Source organism: Ogataea angusta, assembly GCF_019207475.1.
Source record: "Ogataea angusta isolate 61-244 chromosome Unknown 61-244_NODE_10_length_428612_cov_89.696788, whole genome shotgun sequence".
NCBI lineage: Eukaryota > Fungi > Ascomycota > Pichiomycetes > Pichiales > Pichiaceae > Ogataea > Ogataea angusta.
This window is the reverse complement of record NW_025065224.1, coordinates 346,871-368,677: the sequence shown is the minus strand read 5'-3', so window position 1 is coordinate 368,677 and position 21,807 is coordinate 346,871. Positions and strand designations below refer to the sequence as shown.

The 21,807-nt window shown below is 55.5% G+C and overlaps 19 protein-coding genes across 19 annotated transcripts; 14 read left to right on the top strand and 5 right to left on the bottom strand.

Moving 5' to 3' along the window:
* Positions 1-50: 50 nt before the first annotated feature.
* KL928_004694 (uncharacterized protein) lies at positions 51-991 on the top strand (the record flags this gene model as incomplete). Its single annotated transcript, XM_043205420.1, has 2 exons — positions 51-218; positions 419-991. The coding sequence occupies 2 exons, from the start codon at positions 51-53 to the stop codon at positions 989-991; spliced, it is 741 nt and encodes a 246-aa protein (XP_043058186.1).
* Positions 992-1,046: 55 nt separating this feature from the next.
* KL928_004693 (uncharacterized protein) lies at positions 1,047-2,048 on the top strand (the record flags this gene model as incomplete). Its single annotated transcript, XM_043205419.1, has 1 exon — positions 1,047-2,048. The coding sequence occupies one exon, from the start codon at positions 1,047-1,049 to the stop codon at positions 2,046-2,048; it is 1,002 nt and encodes a 333-aa protein (XP_043058185.1).
* A 73-nt stretch (positions 2,049-2,121) lies between these two features.
* KL928_004692 (uncharacterized protein) lies at positions 2,122-2,799 on the top strand (the record flags this gene model as incomplete). The annotated part of the gene is made up of 1 exon (XM_043205418.1): positions 2,122-2,799. One exon carries the CDS (start codon positions 2,122-2,124, stop codon positions 2,797-2,799), a length of 678 nt encoding a protein of 225 aa, XP_043058184.1.
* Positions 2,800-3,033: 234 nt separating this feature from the next.
* Positions 3,034-3,510, top strand: KL928_004691 (uncharacterized protein; the record flags this gene model as incomplete). Its single annotated transcript, XM_043205417.1, has 2 exons — positions 3,034-3,087; positions 3,148-3,510. The coding sequence occupies 2 exons, from the start codon at positions 3,034-3,036 to the stop codon at positions 3,508-3,510; spliced, it is 417 nt and encodes a 138-aa protein (XP_043058183.1).
* A 21-nt stretch (positions 3,511-3,531) lies between these two features.
* KL928_004690 (uncharacterized protein) lies at positions 3,532-4,509 on the top strand (the record flags this gene model as incomplete). The annotated part of the gene is made up of 2 exons (XM_043205416.1): positions 3,532-3,882; positions 3,964-4,509. 2 exons carry the CDS (start codon positions 3,532-3,534, stop codon positions 4,507-4,509), a joined length of 897 nt encoding a protein of 298 aa, XP_043058182.1.
* A 97-nt stretch (positions 4,510-4,606) lies between these two features.
* On the top strand, positions 4,607-5,698 carry KL928_004689 (uncharacterized protein; the record flags this gene model as incomplete). The annotated part of the gene is made up of 1 exon (XM_043205414.1): positions 4,607-5,698. One exon carries the CDS (start codon positions 4,607-4,609, stop codon positions 5,696-5,698), a length of 1,092 nt encoding a protein of 363 aa, XP_043058181.1.
* Positions 5,699-5,716: 18 nt separating this feature from the next.
* On the bottom strand, positions 5,717-6,073 carry KL928_004688 (uncharacterized protein; the record flags this gene model as incomplete). The annotated part of the gene is made up of 1 exon (XM_043205413.1): positions 5,717-6,073. The coding sequence occupies one exon, from the start codon at positions 6,071-6,073 to the stop codon at positions 5,717-5,719; it is 357 nt and encodes a 118-aa protein (XP_043058180.1).
* Positions 6,074-6,209: 136 nt separating this feature from the next.
* Positions 6,210-7,834, top strand: KL928_004687 (uncharacterized protein; the record flags this gene model as incomplete). The annotated part of the gene is made up of 2 exons (XM_043205412.1): positions 6,210-6,245; positions 6,317-7,834. The coding sequence occupies 2 exons, from the start codon at positions 6,210-6,212 to the stop codon at positions 7,832-7,834; spliced, it is 1,554 nt and encodes a 517-aa protein (XP_043058179.1).
* Positions 7,835-8,679: 845 nt separating this feature from the next.
* On the top strand, positions 8,680-9,357 carry KL928_004686 (uncharacterized protein; the record flags this gene model as incomplete). Its single annotated transcript, XM_043205411.1, has 1 exon — positions 8,680-9,357. One exon carries the CDS (start codon positions 8,680-8,682, stop codon positions 9,355-9,357), a length of 678 nt encoding a protein of 225 aa, XP_043058178.1.
* Positions 9,358-9,372: 15 nt separating this feature from the next.
* Positions 9,373-9,981, bottom strand: KL928_004685 (uncharacterized protein; the record flags this gene model as incomplete). Its single annotated transcript, XM_043205410.1, has 1 exon — positions 9,373-9,981. One exon carries the CDS (start codon positions 9,979-9,981, stop codon positions 9,373-9,375), a length of 609 nt encoding a protein of 202 aa, XP_043058177.1.
* Positions 9,982-10,074: 93 nt separating this feature from the next.
* On the top strand, positions 10,075-10,455 carry KL928_004684 (uncharacterized protein; the record flags this gene model as incomplete). The annotated part of the gene is made up of 1 exon (XM_043205409.1): positions 10,075-10,455. The coding sequence occupies one exon, from the start codon at positions 10,075-10,077 to the stop codon at positions 10,453-10,455; it is 381 nt and encodes a 126-aa protein (XP_043058176.1).
* A 241-nt stretch (positions 10,456-10,696) lies between these two features.
* KL928_004683 (uncharacterized protein) lies at positions 10,697-12,466 on the top strand (the record flags this gene model as incomplete). The annotated part of the gene is made up of 1 exon (XM_043205408.1): positions 10,697-12,466. One exon carries the CDS (start codon positions 10,697-10,699, stop codon positions 12,464-12,466), a length of 1,770 nt encoding a protein of 589 aa, XP_043058175.1.
* Positions 12,467-12,605: 139 nt separating this feature from the next.
* Positions 12,606-13,802, bottom strand: KL928_004682 (uncharacterized protein; the record flags this gene model as incomplete). Its single annotated transcript, XM_043205407.1, has 1 exon — positions 12,606-13,802. The coding sequence occupies one exon, from the start codon at positions 13,800-13,802 to the stop codon at positions 12,606-12,608; it is 1,197 nt and encodes a 398-aa protein (XP_043058174.1).
* A 72-nt stretch (positions 13,803-13,874) lies between these two features.
* KL928_004681 (uncharacterized protein) lies at positions 13,875-14,342 on the top strand (the record flags this gene model as incomplete). Its single annotated transcript, XM_043205406.1, has 1 exon — positions 13,875-14,342. One exon carries the CDS (start codon positions 13,875-13,877, stop codon positions 14,340-14,342), a length of 468 nt encoding a protein of 155 aa, XP_043058173.1.
* A 28-nt stretch (positions 14,343-14,370) lies between these two features.
* KL928_004680 (uncharacterized protein) lies at positions 14,371-16,404 on the bottom strand (the record flags this gene model as incomplete). Its single annotated transcript, XM_043205405.1, has 1 exon — positions 14,371-16,404. The coding sequence occupies one exon, from the start codon at positions 16,402-16,404 to the stop codon at positions 14,371-14,373; it is 2,034 nt and encodes a 677-aa protein (XP_043058172.1).
* A 61-nt stretch (positions 16,405-16,465) lies between these two features.
* KL928_004679 (uncharacterized protein) lies at positions 16,466-17,349 on the bottom strand (the record flags this gene model as incomplete). The annotated part of the gene is made up of 2 exons (XM_043205403.1): positions 16,466-16,676; positions 16,766-17,349. The coding sequence occupies 2 exons, from the start codon at positions 17,347-17,349 to the stop codon at positions 16,466-16,468; spliced, it is 795 nt and encodes a 264-aa protein (XP_043058171.1).
* Positions 17,350-17,751: 402 nt separating this feature from the next.
* On the top strand, positions 17,752-19,590 carry KL928_004678 (uncharacterized protein; the record flags this gene model as incomplete). The annotated part of the gene is made up of 1 exon (XM_043205402.1): positions 17,752-19,590. One exon carries the CDS (start codon positions 17,752-17,754, stop codon positions 19,588-19,590), a length of 1,839 nt encoding a protein of 612 aa, XP_043058170.1.
* Positions 19,591-19,662: 72 nt separating this feature from the next.
* Positions 19,663-20,796, top strand: KL928_004677 (uncharacterized protein; the record flags this gene model as incomplete). Its single annotated transcript, XM_043205401.1, has 1 exon — positions 19,663-20,796. One exon carries the CDS (start codon positions 19,663-19,665, stop codon positions 20,794-20,796), a length of 1,134 nt encoding a protein of 377 aa, XP_043058169.1.
* A 227-nt stretch (positions 20,797-21,023) lies between these two features.
* On the top strand, positions 21,024-21,569 carry KL928_004676 (uncharacterized protein; the record flags this gene model as incomplete). Its single annotated transcript, XM_043205400.1, has 2 exons — positions 21,024-21,408; positions 21,547-21,569. The coding sequence occupies 2 exons, from the start codon at positions 21,024-21,026 to the stop codon at positions 21,567-21,569; spliced, it is 408 nt and encodes a 135-aa protein (XP_043058168.1).
* Positions 21,570-21,807: the final 238 nt, after the last annotated feature.

Genomic DNA, 21,807 nt, shown 5'->3' with positions numbered 1-21,807 from the left:
TCACCGAGGACGGCGACAGAAACACAGACGGGAGCATCAACGCTACAGAGATGCAGGAGTACGTGCTCGCGGGGATCGACTCGATGGAGAAGATGAACGAGTGGTTCGACAGGTTCGACGAGCAGGTCGCGTACCCGAACGAGGGAAACATCAAGTACGACGTTGGCTCGGACGGCGTGGTGGTGGTGATTGTGAAGACGCAGGAGGTGCGCAGGCAGGTGCAGGCTTTTATTGCAAATAAATAGCTACGGCTAGATGTATTATTTATTTATTAGTATTTATTTACTACTTTTTTTTCTTTCATGAGTGAATCGCCCGACGTGTTGCCCATCTTTTCCAACTCGCTGAAGCGACACGACGATTCGAACTCCACCTCCCCGCGCGTCCATGGGGACGCGCACGCGGCGGCGGCCGACAGACCGACGCCCTACGAGAACACGCGACAAAAGTCCAGCACAGCACAGAAAAACCTGCCTCGCCAGGACCGGCCGCGGTTCTTCCTCCTGGTGCTGCTGTACCTGATCCAGGGTGTGCCCATAGGGCTGGCGTTTGGGTCGGTGCCGTTTCTGCTGAAATCGGCGCAATTGAGCTACACGCAGGTTGGCTTCTTCTCGCTGGCGTCGTACCCGTACTCGCTGAAACTGCTGTGGTCGCCCATTGTCGACTCGTGCTACCTGAAAAGACTCGGCCGCAGACGCTCGTGGATCGTCCCCGTCCAGACGATCTCCGGACTCACGCTGCTGTTCCTGGGAACAGTGATCGACTCCCTCATGCGCAACATGCAGAAAAACCTCTACACCCTCACATACACCTTTTTCTTCCTCATCCTGCTCTGCGCGACGCAGGACATCGCCGTGGACGGCTGGGCCCTCACGATTTTGTCCAAGGACGCGCTGAGCTACGCGTCCACGGCGCAGACGATCGGCCTCAACACGGGCTATTTCCTCAGTTTCACCGTTTTCCTCGCATTCAACTCTGCAGACTTTGCTAACTCGTACCTCAGAAAAACGCCGACCTCAGACAGCTTTCTGACGCTCGGGCAGTACATGTGGTTCTGGGGATGGATGTATCTGGCCGTGACGGTGGTCATTCTCGTTTTTGTGCCTGAAGACCCGCTTTCGCGCCGCAAACTGGCCTCCTCCAAGGATATAGAGCTTGAGGAGCTGCAGAGAGACGAGCAGTCTAGGGCCAACGTGGTGCAGGCGCACACCGCGTACAACGAGCCGGCGGGCAGGAACACGCTTTTCGGCGTCTACCACAAGATGTGGAACGTCGTCAAGCTGAAAAACGTCAAGCTCTTCATCTTGGTGCATCTCGTGTCGAAAATCGCTTTCCAGGCCAACGAGGGAGCGACCAACCTGAAATTGCTAGACAAGGGCTTTTCGCGCGAGGACCTGGCCATCACCGTGCTAATCGACTTCCCACTGGAGATTGTCTTTGGCTACTACTCCGCCAGATGGTCTACGGGAGACGAGCCTCTGAAACCGTGGATGTACGCTTACCTGGGCCGCATCGCCGCAGCTGCGTTGGGACAGGTGCTGGTGTGGTGCTTCCCCAAGGACGGCCATGTGACCTCGGCGTACTTCCTGTTTGTGATTTTCCAGCACCTGCTGAGCTCGTTCATGTCGACGATCCAGTTTGTGTCGATCTGCGCTTTCCACACGCAGATTGCCGATCCACTGATTGGCGGCACGTACATGACCACGCTGAACACGCTCTCGAACTTGGGCGGCCAGTGGCCGAAGATTATTGTGCTCAGTCTGATCGACAAGCTCACCACGGCCAGATGCATGCCTGCCACGCCGATGGCCACGAATCCGTTCGAGGAGGCTCCGTACTTCAACTGCTACGGCTCGTCGGCCAAGAGCGACTGTCTGGGCCACGGCGGCGTGTGCAACACCATTGCGGACGGCTACTACAACACTAATCTGCTGTGCATAATTATTGGATTGGTATTGTACTATGGATGGATCAGAAAAACGGTGGTCCATCTCCAGGGTCTTCCGATCAGCGCATGGCGGGTGGGCAAGTCCACGCTGCCTATCTGAACAGTCGGATCGACGCATAGATGCTCAGGTAGCTGAAGACGAGACCTGCTATGTTTTCTAGCAGGGTGTGGAAATGGACAGAGGTGACAAAAATCATCCAGAACCAGAGCCACAGCAGAAGCGAGATGAACACCAGCGGGTAGTCCTTGAGCAAGCGGCGGAGGCTTGCGGCGTCCCTAGTGCGCGAAAACACACGCCATTCGCTGTTGAAGTTGCGTATCTCGGTGGCCAGGTCGTCAAGCGTGTAGAACCGCGCACACTCGAGAATCAGAAACATAGAGCTCAGAGACAGAATGAACATGTGTCCGGACGGGTCGTGGCCGCCTGTCCACCGGCCCTTGATGGCTCGGCACTGCGACGAGGTCAGCGAGCTGGAATAATAGAGATCAAGGCTGGAGGAGTCCATGAGTCTGAATTTCTGCGGGTCGGTGGCCCGTGCCTGCGGAATATTATCGCACGAGCCGCCAGTCAGAATGAAGATCTTGTCCATGATAGGCAGGCCAAAAAACCACTGCGAATAGAAGAACCAGCAGAGAGTCACGCATGCAAACTGTTTGAGGGAGCCAGCCAGCGAGTCCGCACTAAAATAGCGCGACGTGCTGGGCACTCTGAGCAGCAGCAGAATGTACACAGTAGACGTCCAGAGCCACCCCTTCTTGACGAAAAGGACGTTGAAGATGTTTCTTTTCGAGGTGAAGTAGTTGTTCGTCGTTTCCCGGGGAGAAGCAAGCCAGACCAGTTGGCCGAGTAGTATCAGTATCGGGTACAGCAAGGCGATGAGGACCTGGAACTTGCTCAATTTCGCCGCTCTGGCCACGGCGTTCAGCTTGGCGTCCAGAAGTTGCAGATGTCGACCGACGAGGTGGCTTTGGCGGGCGGGCTGGGACATGAAAGGCGAAGTAATAGTAAAGTAAAAATAAAATAAAATAAAATGGAATAAAATAAAATAAATAAAACAAAGTAAAATAAACTAATAACATTTCATATGGCTGAGGTCGCCGACGAGGACCTGCCCACGAGATGGGAGATCGAGCTGGAGGTATGTGCCCGTTGTTGATTGCTAACGTGTCAGTTTGTGCAGTCGCTTGCCAATATGCAGTATCTCACGTATTTGGCCCAGACAGGGTTCCTGGAGGACGACAAGTTCCTCAACTATCTTGAGTACCTGGAGTACTGGCGACGGCCCGAGTACGCGAAACAGTTGGTGTACCCAAACTGTCTGCATGTGCTCAGCATGCTAAAAAGCCCGCAGTTCCGCAAGGACATCGCCAAGGCAGAGCTGAGCTCTGTGCTGTACAACGACATGGTCGAGCGGTGGAAGGAACCGCTGCGAGAACCTCTCAAAAATGCTAAGGAGCAGGAGTCCGGTGCAAACGAGGAGCAGACACAGTCCTCGCCCGAGATCAAGATCGAAGACACTCACGACATAGACCAGATCTCACCCGTACACGGGCCAAAATAATTATTTCAGCATATTTCTACCATGAAGAGCGAGTACTGGTACAGTTTGGCGGGCGGCGCGGTGATCGGACTCGCGTGCACCGCGTATCTGTTTCTGCTGGGCCGTGTTGCTGGAATCAGCGGCATGATCGGCCGCGTCGTTTCTGGGCGGAACATCTGGCCGGACGCTGCGTTTCTGGCCGGCCTGGCTGCCGGGCCCGTTGTTTGGAGCCACGCCACCGGAGACTGGCCCGAGCTGTCGCTGAGCACGCCGTGGTACGTGCTGCTGCCGGCGGGGTTTCTTGTTGGCTACGGCACGCGTCTGGGCAGCGGTTGCACGAGCGGACACGGGGTGATGGGTCTTGCACGGCTGTCTCCGCGGTCGATGGTGGCCGTGGGGTGTTTCCTAGGTGGCGGCATAGTAACGGCCACCCTGGCACATAGTTACCTGTAGATAGGGCCTCTAATGTTATAGCGACCCGTGTCGTTACACGCTAAGATGCGAATTTTGTCTATGCCAATGTCCACTCTCTATATGCTGATCTCCAAATTTATCTACCGAATTGCTACATTTCGGGCAATACAACCAATCTTCATGTCGCTCAGAAACGCTGCAGCCTTCGTATGCGGCCTGGCGTTCAGCGTGGGCCTCCTTCTTAGCGGAATGGCCAACCCCGCCACCGTGCGCGCGTTTCTGGACCTCGCCGGCGACTGGAACCCGTCGCTGGTGTTTGTGCTGGGAGGAGCCGTGACCGTTGCGTTTGCCGGGTTGAGGCTGCAAAAACGGCTTGCGCGGCCTGTGCTGGAGACCTCGTTCCAACTGCCCACCGCACGCCAGATCGACGCCCCTCTGGTGGCGGGCAGCTGTCTGTTTGGCGTCGGCTGGGGCTTGAGCGGGTTCTGTCCCGGTCCGGCCGTGCTGTCAGTGTTTGTCGGCCAATGGCCGAGTCTGGTATTCGTACTCGGCCTTCTACTCGGCGTCGCTACGTATGAGGGAGGGAAAAGAAAACGCCCGCAATGATCTGTTGCTGTTAATTGGTTGACTGCTACCAGCTAAATAAATATAATTATTTTTTTACATTTTCGCCACCTCAACCTCAGTAGAGAGCTCCTCCTGAATGAGTCAATTTATCCAACTAAACCTCTCCAAAGACCCGATCTACGACCACTGCTTCTCGCAGGACCGCAAGAGCGTCGCCATCACGCGCCAGAACAACGTCGAGATCTACGACCTGTCTGCTGCCGGTAAGCCCAAGCTGCTGGCTGTTCTCCAGCACCACGACAAAACCGTCACCGCGGTGGACATCAGCAAGGACGGCAAGATCGTCACGTGCTCGCAGGACAGAAACGCGCTTGTTTGGGAGCCCACTGCGGGCGGCGAGTACAAGCCGACGCTGGTTCTGCTGCGTATCAACAGAGCGGCCACGTCTGTGAAATGGAGCCCCTGCGGGTCCAAGTTTGCCGTCGGCTCGTCCGCGAGGGTGATTGCCGTGTGCTACTTTGAGGTCGAGAACGACTGGTGGATCTCGAAACACATCAAGAGACCGCTCAAGTCGACGGTGTTGTCGCTCGACTGGCACGAGAACAGCGTGCTGCTGGCGTGCGGGTCGACCGACGGCCATGTGCGGGTGTTCTCCACGTACATCAAGGGCGTCGACACCAAGCCGCCGGCCACTGTGTGGGGCGAGAGACTGCCGTTCCAGACGCTGTGTCTGGACTACAACGTGGGCTCGTGGGTGCACGACGTCAAGTTCGACCCGAGCTACTCGTTCGTCGCGGCCGTCGGCAACGACTCGGCGGTGTACTTTGTGTACCCTGGGCCTGGGGAGCAGGAGGTTGCGGGCGTTGTCACGGCCAAAACGTCGTACCTGCCGTTCCGAACGCTGATTTTTGCGTCGCCGTCCAAGGTCATTGCCGCAGGCCACAACTGCCACCCGATCGTGTTTGAAGGAGACAGCAGCGGCTGGCAGCACACGTACGCGATCGACGACCCGGCCACCAAGACGAAAACGAGCCACGAGAGCCAGTCTGCGCTGAACCTGTTCAGACAGCTGGACCTCAAGGGCTCGAGCGACGCCAACAGCGGGGAGCTGCTGACGGTGCACCAGAACACGATCAACGTGCTCAGGCCGTTCCAGACGGACGGCCACGGCGTGCTACGGTTCAGCTCGTGCGGCAACGACGGGAAAATCGTGATTTTCGACGTGTAAAAATACATAGACAGAAAGCTAGATGGTGTCGTCCTGGATGGATGTAGTGAGCTCGTTGTTTTGCGCGAGATCGCCAGAGTTGTTCACCACCACCTGGTAGACGCTGGACTTGAACAGCGTGGAGATCACCGAGATCTTCGTCTCGAGCTCGCGCAGCTCCTCCAGAAGACTGTCCTTTGTGAGCGCCCCGCGCGACAGTCCGTCCGAGGTGGAGTCGACCTCCTTGTTGAGGGTGACGATGTCGTTTTTCAGCTGCAGCAGGTTGAGCGCGAGGTTCTGGTACTGTTTGAGCGTGTCGATCTCCAGCGGAGACAGATCCGAGGAGTACGTGTCGTAGTCCACGGACAAAAGCTCCTGGGACACGTTGTTGGGCATGTTCACGATAAAATAAATAAATAAATAATTTTTTTCTTACATAAAATAAATATCCACTCATTTCACCTCCTCGAGCTCCCTGTCGGCGACCTTGTCGTCGGCGTACTCGACGTTCTCGGTCTGCTCCTTCATCACGATGTCGATGTCGCCCGCGTGCGCGTTGCCGTGGCCCGTAGGGTTGAAGTGGATCCGGTTGACCTCGGAGTGGTCTGGGGCCAGCTGTGCGCCGCGTCTGCCGATCAGGTACCACGGCAGGGCAAACAGCTCCTCCATGCTCTCGAGCGATCTGCCCGTGACCTCTGGCAGGAAGTACCAGCCGAAAATGAGGCCAATCAGACACACGCCGGCGAAAAAGTAGAACGCTCCGTAGTTGGTCATGGCGAGCAGCATCGAGGGCACGGCCTTGGAGTTGCCGTACTGGTTGGCAAAGTGGAACGCCATCACGACGGCAGTTCCGAGCGACCTCACGCGCAGCGGCAGCACCTCGGAGTTGAACAGGTACTGCACCGAGTTCCAGCCCATGGTCCAGCCGATTCCGTTGAAGTAGATCGAGGCGAGCGCGCCCTTGCCGGCGCGCACCTGCGACGCAGTGAGCACCACGTCGTCCTCGGCGGCCTGCGGCACGATCGTCATGTAGATGGCAAAGTAGAGCGACGAGATGAGCTGGATCGTGATGCCTGCGTAGAGCGATTTTTTTCTGCCGATGAAGTCGATCAGGAAGAACGCACTGAGGTAGGCCGACGTGAACTTGACCACGCCGAGGAACGCCGTCATCATCATTCTGTCTGTCTGCTTGGACTTGCCCACCATGGCGAACAGCTCGGGAGCGTAGATCGTGATGGCGTTCGAGCCGCTCCACTGGCCCAGGATCTGGATCATGATGCACAGCGCCATTCTGATGCGGATGCTTTTCACGGTGACGAGCGACTTGACGTTGGTCCAGAGCGACGTGCCGCGGATCGCCTCGCGCTCGACCTGCAGCTGCTCGTTGATGTCGGCGATCTCCGACAGAATGTACGGGTGGTCTGGCTCGAGGTGTCTGAGCTTGCTGAAGTTGATGAGGGCCTGCTCCATGTTGCCCTTCTTGATGAGCCATCTGGGCGACTCGATGCAGAAGAACATCGAGAGAATGAGGATGGACCCGGCAAGCACGATTTTCAGCGACGTAGGGTAGATCCACTGGTTGCGGCCGGTCTGGTGCAGCGCGGTGCCGTAGTTGGCGAAATACGCCGTCATGATACCGAAATACACCGCCCCGGCAAAGATGTTGTTGCACGTTCCTCTGATCGCCTTTGGCGCGCACTCGGAGATGTAGCAGGGCCCGCACACGACGGTCGTGCCGATGCAGAAGCCCTCGATCAGCCGGCCAGCATACAGCTGGCCAATGGAGTGGCTCGTGATCTGGATGATGGCGGCCATGGCCCACACAAAGCAGCCCACTTGCAACGTTCTGATTCTGCCCAGCGCCTCGGCAGCGTAGATGGACACAATGGAGCCGCCGATCGAGCCCAGCTGGACCATCGACGTGATGTTGGACTTGAGGTTGGCCAGCTCAGACGCCGTCTTGGTCGGGTCCTTGAGCCCAAACTCCTTGATGAACGCGGTCTGGGCAACGGTTCCGGCGATATTGCCCTCGTCGTAACCCCTGGCGCAGCCAAGAATTCCAAACACAAAGATAGAGAGATACAGGGTTCTGTTGTATATTTGCGGAGGGGCGTCGTCCTTGTTGAGGGAGAATTTGGAGGACCACCAGCGTTTTGAGTCGTTGACGGCCTCGATTTTCGAGTTTGTGTCTGAGCGGATGGATTCAGACATTGCTGAGCAGTAGTAGAGCTGGAGAGGCCAGTGGTGGTGTATTTATACGTGTTCTGTCTCCTCGCGAATGACCCAGGTGCCGTGCTACCCCACTGAAAAATACGTATTCTTCTCGCCGAAACAAGGGAATGCAAACAATAGATATGCAGCACCCACGCAAGATCCCGACAAAGATGGATAATTTCGGGTACATCCCCGCATGACCGCTTTGCATAGTGCAAGCACGCCCCTCACGGCTGGCTAATCAGGTTACTCCAGATTACTGTCCAGGGTTCTGTTACCCCACACCAAGCGTTGTGATTTTTCCGTCAATAAAAAAGGGTCTTACAGGGTCTTCGAGATCTCGCGCTGGCTCGCCAAGGGAAGGGCGACGGTCTGGGCAAAATTCCTATTCTGAATTTATCTTGGTCATGCAATTCCAAGACCGCGTTCACTATTGTGTGAATCCAAACGCCGGTCATGTAATCTGGAAAATAAATCAGTCTGCGTCCAAACACCTCCACCGCACGTCTGCCTAATTCTGCCAAAAGCCCGCCGCGTACTATCTCTTCTCCGCCATTAGCAATCGCCGCGATAGAAAAGAATACAGATCACGTGACACATGTCACACGCAAGGGACCACTCGTTGGCCACCCGCGCGAAATACGAAACCATGCACAGGGCTCCAAACCGCCCTCCCCTCCCCTCATCCGGCCGCAACACCACGTGCAGCATAATCACGTGCCCACGTACGCTGTCGCACCTCCGATGACGGATCTACCAAGTTGTATCCGATAAAAAAAGTCAGACTCATGTTTGATGACTTATCGTTACAGAAAGACGACCTCGAGTCGTTGAATGCGTCTGCGCCCGTTCTGGAGGCAGAAGGCGTGCAGAGGTATCTGCAGATGGCCAACTTCAAGCTGCACCGGTGTTTCGACCGCCATAACGAGTCGTTCAAGGATTTCTGGAAGCTCGACGAAATCCCCGACAAAAACAGTTTCTTCTACCACCACTTCCCGAAGGTGGCCACCAACCACGACAACGAGCACCATGTGTCCAACTTTGGCATTTTTCTGAGCCACTTCTATCTTGGGAGGTGGCTTCCGGACACCATACAAAAACTGCTATTTCCCATTGAGCCCGTGGAGCAGAAGCTGACCGCGAAAAACATGCCCACCATCGCCGAGTGCCGTCTTTGTGAGCGCCTGCAAGGACTGTCTGTGTGGACGCGGGCGGGCGAGTGGTTCTGTGTGGACCGCAAGACCCAGCTGCGCTCGAGCGACGAGCTGGGCGAGCGATTTTTCACCACGTACGGCGAGTACTGTCGGTGGCGCAAGACGTACGGCCAGCGGCTGCGGGAGCTGGAGCAGCAGGCGTACGAGTCCGACGATTTCGAGGCGCTCGAGAACGAGCTGCTGCGCTTGGAAAAGCTCTGTTTTAGCGCAAAAATCGACACACATACTATTCTTTCCATCAAAAGAGGCTAGTGCATATTAATATTATTATTCCTCCTCGTCGCTGACCTGGATCGGCTCTTTCAAAGGGTTCGCTTTCAGATGGTAGTGCTGTTTGCGTCTCTCCTCGAACATCCTGTGTTTTTCCTCGGGCGACAGCTCCTTGTTCTCGTCGCCCGACCCAGGCTCCGACCCAGGCTTCTCCTCGGGCTGCTCCACCACCTCGATTCTATTTTCGCTGTACACCGGCGCGCCGTCGTCGACGCCCTCGCCCAGATCGAGCGCCTCCATCTCGTCCTCCTCGTTGTCCGAGCGGTAGTAGTCGTTATTTGGGTCGAACCCCCCCTCGTACGGAGTCTTGGGCTCGTCTATCTTCATCGTTGCGCTTTTCTCCAGCTCGTTGATCAGAATGTTCTTCTCGTCCCACTTGAGGTGCTCCAGGCTGCCCGCGTGGTGCAGACGCTCTTTCTGCTCCTGAATCTTGGACCGGATCAGGTCGCCCTTGGAGGACGAGTCTCTGAACAGCTTGGAATTGAGGCGCGTGTTCTCGATCACTTTCTTGCGGTCGAACTCGGTCGCGTCCGGGCTGAGCGTGCCGGGCTCGTCGGCGCGGTACTCGGCGTCGTGGGGCGCGTTTTTCAGGATTCCTCGTGGCATGGCAGTATGGCAACAAATGGAAAAAGCGGTGTTTCTGGGGTAGAGATGTGCTACAGGGTTGCGCGTGCAGGGGTGCGTTGCGATGACTAATCGATGAGAAAAAACCACGCTCGTAATCCGCATGAGGTAATACTGGCTCCCATTTTCTACCGAGCCGTTTGTTCTCTAAGCGTTTTGGCCGGATTTAATGCAGGTCTAATGACTAGAAAAATTCGGGAAGCTTCTACACCTGTCAAAGTGCCAGAGGGAGCGTCGTTGGGAGCTGATATCTGGCCCCAGAGACTTGCTGTCGCGGTAGGATCAAACGGAAGTGGCTCAGCAGCACCACTTCCCCCACCTAGCAACTTTCCGCACCGCCAGGGCCCACAATCAGCAATCTCTCAAGTTCCCTTCCTTGCCGTTTGGCAACAGCATCTGGGTGGTACACGTCCTAGAAAGAATCTGGGCTCAGGAAAGTTCCCGGTGCTACGATAGCTTCCGGGGGGTCCCACGAGCTCTGTTCGGGCACACAGACTTGTGGAGCGTGATGCTGGCCATCTCGCGCTCCAGAAACCGAAGTTTCGCGCTTCCAGCTGCGTTCCGAACCGATTTATTTGAATCCGAATTTTTTTAGTGGGCTTCGGGCTACAAGCATCTGGTGGGCCGATTTTGATATGTACCCATGCAATTTAAACCTCTTGTTTTCCTATTCTTTCTTCCAACCTCCCACTCCTCCATGAACACCTTTTGGATTAAACTGTTTGTGGCCGCTGCGGCCTGCCACAGCGTCCTGGCCATGGACATGGAAGCCCACAGCCACGCCACCTCCACGCTTTCTGCCCCCTTGAACCTCAGCACGGTGGTCCCCGTCGCACACGAGGCCCACCACATGCACGGTGTGCCTATCCTCGAGACAGAACTGACTCCAGCAGAGAGACTGTTCTGGGAAGCCTACAACACCACGTCCTACTTCACCGTCAAGTCCCCGTACAAGTCGCAATTGTACGTCCATCTGGGGCTTGTCTACGCCGCCTACATCCTGGTGTACCCGCTTGTGCTTGTTCTGCGCAACGTCAACTCGAAATGGTTCCTGCCATCGCTGACCGTGCAGTCTGCCATGGTGATCGCCTCGCTCTTTAGCTACTCGCTCTTCATCAGCAACGCCCCGGACCTGTACCCAAACAACGCGTACTCGAAAATGAGCACCGGCCTGTTTTTCCTTGTCATTCTCCATCTGTTCAGCTCGTTCGTCTACACAGCCAAAAACTGGCTTGAGGGCCCTTCGCCAGCCACGCACGCGCCATTGCCCGGTAAAGACATCCAGATGAGCGAGCTCAACGGGTTTGCGTCGCCGTCGAGCACGCTCTACGACTCGGACGACCGTCTGCACCGTCTGAGCGCCGACTCGTTCGATCTCGAGGACCACGGCTCGTCCACGCCTACCAGCCACCACTCGGTGCCTGTTCCGACGCAGAAACCCGACTTTGTGCTCACAAGACTGTTCCAGCTGGCCCCCGTCGCCAAACTTGTGTCTGTCTTCGGACTGGCCTCGACGTTTAATTTCCACGTCCTTAATTACGGCATGCTGTGCTACTTCTTAATTTACGCCCCAACGGGCATCGCTGTGCTCAGCTGCATCGGAATGGGTGGTCACGTGTTTAACCTGCTGGCTCACTTCATAAAAGGCGGCGTTTTCTTCAGTCTCGGAATCCTCTCGCTCGCCAGATACTGCGGCGGCTGGACCAAGCTCGGCTGGGCCTGGAACAGGTCGTATATCCTGCCTTTTGAGAAGCCTACGTCGTTCTGGTACAAGATCCAGCCCAAGAACGGCATGATCACAATGGAGATGGTGGAAAGCTCGCTTATACTGTTTTACGGCTCCACCAACATCTTTCTCGAGCATCTGGCTGCTCCGGGCGGTCCATGGACGGCCAAAGATCTCCAGCACGTGTCGATCGCGTTCCTGTACATCGGCGCCGGCCTGTGCGGCGTGGTGGCCGAGCTGAAACTCGCCGACTGGCGGCTGGACAAGTTCTACTCCCAGGTCGGCTCAGATTTCGAGGTCCAGGGCTACCGTCCTGCTCACGTGACCCCAGGATTCAGTCCTAATCCGTTCCCAGCGTTCACGATCTTCTGGACCGGTTTGCTGATGTCGCAGCACCAGCAGGCCTCCGAGCTGTCCACGAGCGTCCATGTGCAGTGGGGATCGCTTCTGACGTACGGGTCTGTGGTCCGCTTGGTGACCTTCCTGCTAATGATCTTCTTCCCAAAGAGCCAGTCGTTCCGGCCATCCAGACCGTTCACAGAGCTGCTCACGTCTTTCTGTCTGCTGTGTGGCGGCCTTGTCTTTATGGAGAGCACGGACCCGGTCATTATGGCGCTTGAGTACAGAGGTCTGACCCCAATGTTCACGATGAACGTGAGTGTGGGCGTGGTTTCGCTGCTCATGGCCTGGATAATGTGTGTGTTTTCCATCAGAGACCGGCTCAGAACCGGCTCGCACTAATGTTGCTACGATAATGAGGCAAATGTATTCATTGTATTCAATACATGGCAAGACATAATTAAACTAACTGACTGTACATTCTTCTGGCTTACTCATGTATAAGTTACATTTTTGTCCTAAATTTAGTGGGCAGCTCCACCTATCTTCTAGCTCCCCCACGTCTCGCAAGCTCCGGGGCCTTGAACGGCACCCTGAGCGTGGCGATTTTGTAGTTGTTGGCTGCCGTCTTCGGCACGCCAAATGCCTCGCATTGCGCAGCCGTCGCGTTCTTGATGACGCAGCCGAGCGAGCGGAACAACGACGTCAGTCTTGACGGCTTAAGCGACAGCTCTTGCGCCAGAGGCGAGACCTCCACCTGGTACTCGTCCAGCTTGAGGATCAGCGCCAACAAATAGCACAGGATCTTGTCCTCGCACTTGGGGTCGATCAAATAATTCCGATTATTTTTTTTCAAAATGCTGAAATTTTTCAGCACGTAGTCCACAAGCACCACGGGCGGCTGGTTGAGCGACTCGAGAAGCTGGTCCTTGGCATGGACGCGACGATTGGCGTACAGTCCCATCAGAAGCGAGACATAATACAGCATCTGCAGCTTGAGTTTGCGGTCGGGAGTGTCTTTGGAGATGGAGGAAAGCTTTCTTAGCAGATAGCGCGAGTTGGAGTATGGTAGCAGGTCCAGTTTGTCCTTGGCCTTGATGCTGTCGTTCTGCAGACTGTCGACTCTGATGCTGGCCAGCTCTCTCTTGGAGATGATATTTTCGAGCGGATAGATGTCGTCCACAGAGGTTGCGTCGACGTCGAATTGCGGAATGACCCTGTGCTCGTTGAGATCGTCCAGCATCTCGCTCTTGGACGGCAGCATCGAGGTGTTGACCTTGATCGAGTCGATGATATCTGACTGCTCGGTCTCCAGCTTCGACGCGTCGATCTTGTTCTTCTCGAGGTCCAGAATGGCCTTCTTGGCCTTCTTTGTACCAAAGGCCTCGCCCAAAGCGTTTCTCTGCACGTTCCGCTGGACATCGAGCTGTCTGATTTTGGGGATCGACAGCTTTCTCTTTGACGTGACGCGTGTCGACAACAATGGCGCCCTGAGTAGCTCGACCGTTTTTTTCTGCGGATCAAACACTCCCACGTAGTAAGTCTGGTCGTCACCTATGCTTTCTCCCTTGTACTCCAAGTTCTCGGACTCTCCGTGGACCAGATAGGCGTCCTTGTGTTTGTACAGGTCGAAGGACACGTCCTCAGGTAGCTCGACACCGTTCACGCATGAGCTCACCACGACGGAGTCGGCCACGTCGCCCACCGTCTTGACGTCCAGCTCGACATAAGAATCCATGCTAAAAATTTACGAAAAAAAAATTAAATCAAATAAATTAAGTTAATTTTTTCAGTGCACAGCCTGGACACCATGGAGTCTCACTACACGGTTCTGGGGGTGGCGACGACGGCGTCCGTGGCGCAGATCAAGGAGGCGTACCGTCGCAAGCTGCTTTCCTCACACCCGGACAAGACCGGGACGCAGACTCAGGGCGACGAGATAGCCAGAATCACAGACGCTTATCGGGTGCTGGTCGATCCTATAAAACGCCAGGAGTACGACGCCCTGCGGCAGGAAGAGCTCTCCAAGCTGGGCGTAGCGACCGGCGACGGCCTTGAAACATACTCGCTGGACGACTTTGAAATAATAGACAACGACCACGAGCTGCGCTGGACCAAGAGCTGTCCGCGGTGCACCTACCCTGGCGGCTTCGAGCTCCACGAGGCCGATCTTGACCAGGGGACCGTTCAGGAAGACGGCCAGTACGAGCTCATAATACAGTGCTGCAGCTGCAGTCTGTGGCTAGTGGTCAAGTACGCAGAAGAAGCAGACTGTTGATACATAATATACATGGTGCAAATATTCGTTATTTCTGCTCGGCGCGGACTATGGCCAGCATAGCCTTGCCGATACAGTCTAGGTCGGTCAGCAGGGCCACATGGCCCAGCGTGGAGTTGAACTTGCCGACCAGCGGGTAGCCTCTGTTCTCCGGGAACACCCATTTCTGGTTGGTGACTCCGTCCCCAGGGCCGTAGAAAAAATGGTAGTAGTGGCCCATTTTGATTTCGTCGACGCCGTCGACAAGCGAGTACCGTACAGACGGCACGGCGTTGCCGTAGACAACGGCCATCGGCGGATACTCGCGCGACTCGTCGTACTCAAGAGAATCGAGGAATTCAGAGGTGCGTTTGAGCGTGCGACACAGGTAGTCGTAGGCCTCGTCGAAAGAGATCGCAAACCGCGACTGCTGCTTCACGTGCGGCGGCACGGGCTTGCCTGCCTCCTGCGCTAGCCGGATAGAGCTCACGATCGGGCTCAGGTTGTACTCGATCCAGTTTTTTGGGTCGAAAAAATCGATATTGTACAGCTCGCCCGTGTTTTTGTCCTTGAACAGCTCGCCGTTGCGCGGAATAAACACAAACGACGAGCGCATCATGAAGTTCACCTCTGACGTAAGCAGGTCTTTGCAGAGCAGAATATGGTCTGCAAACCGCAGCGGCCCCATGATATTCGAGCACGGCGCAGGCGTGCCAACATACACTATTCCCCGGACCAGCGACGGGTCTTTCTGCATGGCCGAGTGCGACACAAGGCCGCCCATCGAGTGCGCAACAATGAGCGCCGGCTTGCCCGTCCGGTTTTTGATGTCCTCGAGCAAAGCGTACAGCTTTTCTGCCGGGATGTCGAGCGAGAGCCGCCAGTCGTAGCCGAAATTGTGCACGCGGACTTTTGGGTTTGCGTCTAGCGTGGCCATGAGCTTTTTGCAGATGTCGACGGGCCCGATGTGCGACAGAATTCCGTCCGCGTATATTTTTTCCTCCGTGTGCAGCTCATCCTCGTCTTTCGGGCCCAGCAGCAGGTCTATTTTTTTGATGTTAAATCCCGCCTTGAGCACAGGGATCCACGCGCGTCGCTTGGTAAGGGCGTCTCGCAGTATGCTGCCCCGGTAGCCGCCCAAGATGATGACGTCTCCTTCCAGTTCCTGGAAAATGCGCAAATAGTCGGGCAGTTCGTGGTTTGGGGGCAGCTTGACCGTGGGCTTGAGTGACTTGAAGAGTGCGTCGATCTTGTTGTCTTGGAGCTTTGTGACGTCCCCGAACAAAACGGCCTCCTCGACCGTCGAGATTGATTCCTGTCGCGCCAGCTTCTGGCGGATCTCGATGCGTTGCAGCTCCTTGTCGTCGGGATCGAAGATTGTTCGCGTGGGGCTCAGAACCGACCGGATCGAGGACAGACGGCCCGATTTGTGGGGGCCGTTGGAGCCAAACGGCAGAGAGAAGGAGAACACCTTGCGTGTCGGACTCGCTTCCTCCACGGCGGTCTCGCGGCTGCCCTCGTCGGGCTCAATATGCTCTGCGGGCTCACCTCCGATGATGGACGACTCAACGTCGCTGTGGGCTCGCGAAAACCGTTTCATGGGCGGGGCACTCGGCTCCTCGGCTACGAGGGGCTTTGGCTCGTGGCCGAGGTCGAACTCGTCGTCGTCGTAGTCGCCCGCAATCTCGGAATTCGTGCTCGTGGAGTCCTCGTCCTCGGTCTTGAAAGTGGGGGCACTCGGTAACGTGGGGGACAAAAGTGCGTCGACAGATCTCTTCCATTTGTCTGAGATCGATTCCGAGATCAGTTCCACGGACCGCGTGGTGGCGCCGATCGCCTTGCACGCAGACGCGGAGAGCGAGTTTTCGTCCACGGCCTTCGTCACGCCCTTCCTGAAGATCCGGATCGGCGACGATGTGCGTCGCGCAACCTGGGTCATAGCAAAGACTTTAGGCCGAGGGCTCGCAGAGCTCTCACGACTGGGCCGCGCAGCGTCGTCTGTCTGCTCGCCCGACGAGTCGGACTGCGTGGGGGCCGGCGGCGAGCTGTTGGAACGTGATTTGTGGCCACCGAAAAGTCTCATTCCTGTACAATGGCAAAAGCAAGGAGATACAAGGATAAATTACCAGCCGAAAATTTTAATCTCAAATTATTTCCATCACATGCCTAGCGTCAGTAGACGGTGGGTATTTGTTGGAAATCCGCACAAACTTGAGTTTCCTTGGAGCTCCACGTGCCGAGGGAATGTGTCTCTGTGCAAAGATCAACCAGAATGAAGCGAAATCCAGCAGACAGCACGCTAGCGCAAGTACACTGTTTGTAGGGTTTCCCGGGGTGATTCTCACCTCGGCCGTTCTGACACCGTAAAGAAGTACCGTTACGCTAAAACAAATACCATTATACTACACTAAAACAACATAGAGATCACCCTTCATGAGTTCGACGACGTGCTGTTGCCAAACAGCCCCAGAGGCGGGTTGGCAATTGTCGCGTCGCCCGTGCTGATGATCTTGCTCTGCAGCGACAGAATGTACTCCTTGAGCCGGATGTTTTCCTGGCGCAGACTCTCCAGCTCCTGCTGGCAGTCTCTGTGCTGCTCAAGCTTCTTCTCGAGCTCCTCGATGTGGTCTTTTCTGCGCTGTCTGAACGCCTTTTGCGCGGCCCTGTTCTGCGCAGCCCGCTTAGACTGGTTCAGCGGCTTGCCGTGGTACGAAGGCCGGCCGTTTTCGTCCTGGCCCGGCGAGCCCGACTCGGGAGACCCGCTGTGCACAGGCGGCGACGCAGACGTCGGAGGAGGTGGCAGCCCGCTGTTGGCGCCAGACTTGCCGCTGCTGGGCTGGTACTGCGCATGGTACTGGGCCTGGGCCTGTTTCTGGCCGGCGTCGGGCGCTGGACCTCTATTGTTGACCGCAATTGCGGCGGCCGCAGCCGCCACCTCGTCCTCGAATTGCCCGTCGGACGACTGCGTCTTGATGATCTTCTGGAACGAAGGGTCGATACTGCCCAGGTTGTTGGCGTTGTCGGTCATTGCTGGAGGTTAGTGTCCTGGGGCCCGGTATTACGTGATCGTTGCATAAGCTCCACCAGGCTTGTCGGTGCGCTGCAAACTTTGCGAGCCAACACAAACAAGCCGGGCGTCCAACGGATCTCTGGGGCACGGAATACTTACGTTTCGGCGGGGTGTGCACACGCTAGCGATTCTCTGCGGCAGGATGGGCGTCTGGGTCGCTCTGTCTTTCGTCTTACCTAAACAAAAAAATAAGAGCAAGAGCTTGGACTCGTGTTGCTGATGTAATTTATTAATGTTCTTTTTTTTTTTTTCCTCTCTTCTAGCCCTTCCCCCCTTCGGCACAAGAACAGGTGCACGGGTGCGCGGAATCTTCTTGGGTATGACTCTGGAGAAAATAATTAAACAGTACTTAGTTTTGTGATGGACTACGATCCGGCTCTCCAGCAGCTGAATCTGGAAGCTGACGACCCCAGTCCCCTGAGATCGAAGTTCAAGTCTGAGTCGGTGAGCAGCTCGTTCAAACACCTCCCCTCCGCCCAGTCAATGGCATCACCCACCACAAACTACTCGGCTCGTCCTTCCTCCTCAGAAAGCGGCTCCTCGATGGACCTTGTGGGCAGCGCAAAACCCAATGGGCTCGACAAATCGTTCCACGGACTCAGTCTGACCAGACAGTCCGCCACCGCATCCAGCATCTGGTCTGCAAACACGAGTCCTGCCGGCTCGAACGTGTGGAATAGTTCCGTCTCGCAGCGACAGTCGCCCAAAACCATCCCACACGAGGCCCGCACGCTGTCTGAGGGCGCCCGAAAAGACCACCGAGCCGACGACTACGCCACGTCGCCGCTGCAGTATGGCCACTCTATCCCGGAAGATTCTAATAATAACCTGTGGAACGACCTCAGCAACGAAATATCCACCGCCGTCAACTCGCCAGAACTGCTGGGCCTCAATCCGCCCGAGCCACGCCAGCTATCGCTCAACGGCTCTTCGCAGCAGTGGGATCCGCTCTCACAGTCCACAGGGTCACTGGTTTCCCCAGGATTTTGGGCCAGTACAGGCTCTCTCGACGACACGCCCTTGTCGCACCGCATGTCGCGGTTTTTCCCGAGTCCCGCGGTGGAGTCCCGCAAAGACTCGAACGGAGCCGTCCTAGGGGAGCGGAGATCGCACTCTACCGGGTTCCCTGCCTCGCCGCTCACACTGAGCCTATTTGCTCCGGAAAACGCAAAAACGTCTGGCGGGTCCCTGTACGGGCCGGTCTCAAGCATGGCCACCCCACTAGGGGGAACAACGCCTCTGAGTGCCAGCAGGAACTCCAGCTACGTGGACCAGCTTTTCGACGGCTTTTCCTTGGGGACGCTCCAGACCTCATCAAATGATATCAAAAAGCTAAAAACACTCGGCAAAGACGAGCCGGCCACAGAGCTGGTCGTCCGCAGAATTGACGAGGACGCTCTGATTTCATCCATCGCCGAGGAGGTGTCGCTGCCTCCGCGGTTTCCAAAACAGACATTCAACAAACAGGACTCACATTCGAAAGTCATCAAATACATCAAGACAATCATCACCAGGCAACCTACACAGTACATGGTCTATGTTGCCTCGCTTCCCTTCGACACGCCACATTCGCAATGTCTTGCGCTAATTCACCAGGCTTTCAAGGACTATGGCGAGATCACGCATCTGATCAAGGACACAAACGCGAAATCGTCCAAGATCCAGCCCGAAAACGACCTATTTATTCGGTTCAAAATCGTGGCCAAGCTGTTCAACGAGCAGAAGCTACCGTACAAATCGCACAGATTCTCAAACGAGTCCACGGGCAGGGACTCGAAAATGCTGCTGTTCTTCGACTGCCCCAGCTCGTCGCCACAGGGCGACCTCGGCGGCTCGTCCAGCACAGCAAAAAGACAGGAAATCTCCACATACCCAGAAGGATTCTCGTCGACTTTCCACCGTCGGGGAGTCAACAACTTTATGTTTGTGCGTGAACTACAAAGCAAAATGATCACCAGCAAGGGCCGCGGCACACGAAACTTCCAGGAGACGGCAGAGTTCCGCGTTTCTCTTCCTATCGAGGAGCTCGATCTCAAGATGGGCGAGTCAGACGCAGAGCGATACGACGACGACTACAGGAGACCAAAAAGGTCGTACGTGGTCAATATCGATCTGCGCGAGCTGGAGAACAAGCCGGCCCCAAAGGAGGGCAGGAAGTACTCGCGGTCGGGCCGGTCGCGGGAAAAAAGTGCCACCTAAATAATATAATAGAGTGAACTTCGAGCTTAGCTGTACGGCTAGAAATAATTTTATTTAATTTATTTTCTTTCCATGGATTTAGCACACATATTCCAGGGGAATTTCTCAGTGTTCCAGCTGGAGCCGGGGAGTTTCAACCTGAGCGACGGCACTGTCGTCGACAATGCGTACCCTTCGCTTTTTTTCACCAACGCCTCCGACTGGACCGCTCTGAACGAGTATCTGTCGTCGTATCAGGCGACCATCATCGACACCGTTCTACCGCTGACAAGAGACGATTTTCACGATTCGGTGATAGTCATCAGTTTCGTGCTCTGCACAGTGACCGTGGGGTTCTGGCTTTTATTTCTGGTCCAGTCGATCGCTACAGAAAAACGTCCTCTGCATCTGCAACTGACCACTACGCTTCTTGCCGTCTTTTCCACAATCATCCTTGTTCGCTTTACATGCTTGATGAGGGAGGAATTTGACGGCTGTTTCCAGGACCGGATAATGGTTATCGAGCGACTCTTCAACAAACTCTACTATACGGTGCCCGTGTGCATTCTGCGAGCGTTCACATACATATCGTGGTACTCGCTGTGCGACCGGCTGGTGTCAGAGTTCAGAACAAGAACCGCCAAGAGCGGCAACAAGATGTACAGGTGTCTAGTGGCCGCCAACGTTGTGAACGCGGTGTTCATGGTGCTGGTGGTGGTTTTCACGTCGCTACACTATTTCTCAACGACTAAGAAGAACCACTACGTCCGCTACTGGGTCAATGTCACGGTACTGGTGTTCACGTCGCTCGTCTGTTTGTACATTTGGGTGCTGGTAATGATGTTTTGGCTGCTACGTGTGGACAGACGGTTCAAGTTTGAGAACCTGGGGCTTTTGGTGACCACCTTTTTTTGCTACTGGTTCAACACGGGGATGCAGCTCATGGGGTCGGCGCTGGTGGCACGCGACCCCAGATGGATGGTGCAGGTGAACTTGTTTTTTGAGATTTTGTCCATCCATCTGCTCGTGGATTTCGTGAGCGGACTGGAGAAGTACAACCGCAAGACAGAGTCGCATAATATAGTGGGGAGAGAAACGATTGCTGCAGCGCGCAAAACCAGCGACATGGAGACGCGAATGCACGGCTCTGGCATCGGGCTGGAACTGGACGGCGATAGCGAGACGATTTCCAATTCGAGCGATAGTGAAGCCGAGCAATCAAGATAGTGATAAGCCGGAAAAGAGAAAAAAACCCGTCGCGATTCACGGCTCTGTGTTAAAATTAGCGCGCACCGCCACAGCAAAAAAAAATCCTGAGATAGCGCAGTGGCCACAATTGTTGTTATCTTATCTAGGAGAGTGCCGATGAGAAATTCCGAAATAAGTATGTTTGACGGGCGAGCGAAACTTGTTTGTTTGTTTCATTTGTGTTTCGTCTCAGCAACCTACCGACCATGATGGAGTCTAGTTTTCGCCACTACTCGCGCTACGACCCCTTCAGCACCAGCATCAAGGACCTAGAGCAGATCTTCAACTTTAGAGTCCAGCTCTTCGACACCCGCAAATCGTTGGGGAACGAGCTCGACTCCGACCTCAACGTGTGGCTCAAAAAAGCCCATTCCGCGGGCAAAAGCAGACAGCAGCCTCCGCCAGCTGCGGAGTCCTCCAAGCGACGGAGGCTCGACACGGCCACGTCCACGTGCACGTTTCTGGACGACTTCGAGCTCTTCCGATACAGGGACGAGATCCAGGAATTACGAGAAGAGGTGATTTCCGTACACTATCAGCAGTACATCGGGCTCCAAACAAAGCCTGCCTCGCACAAGAACCATCACGAAGGTATGACCAAAGCATAGATAATGAATATCGTTATGTAATGTACTAAATTCTCGATTCATCAGAGTCATTAAATCAGTATATTGTTTGCGTTCACCGAGCCGAGGCCCTCTTACAGTGTGAATATCTTCCTCATCATAGAATCGAGAATGGTGCGTGGTTAGACATCGGTTCGGTAAACCGGTCTCCAGCCACGCTGTCCGTCAGATATCTGCGACCTCTCAGCAGTTCCCCCACAGCCGGCGCCCCAAAATTGTACACGAGGAGCGTTTTTACATAAATGTGGCTGCCAGGTACTGGTATGTCCGCCCGGTCGGTTAATCATCACAGGACGGCGAAAATCGTTATGAGTAAACGACAGACCACTCGTAGCTCATACAAGGCTGAAACTTAACGAGATGC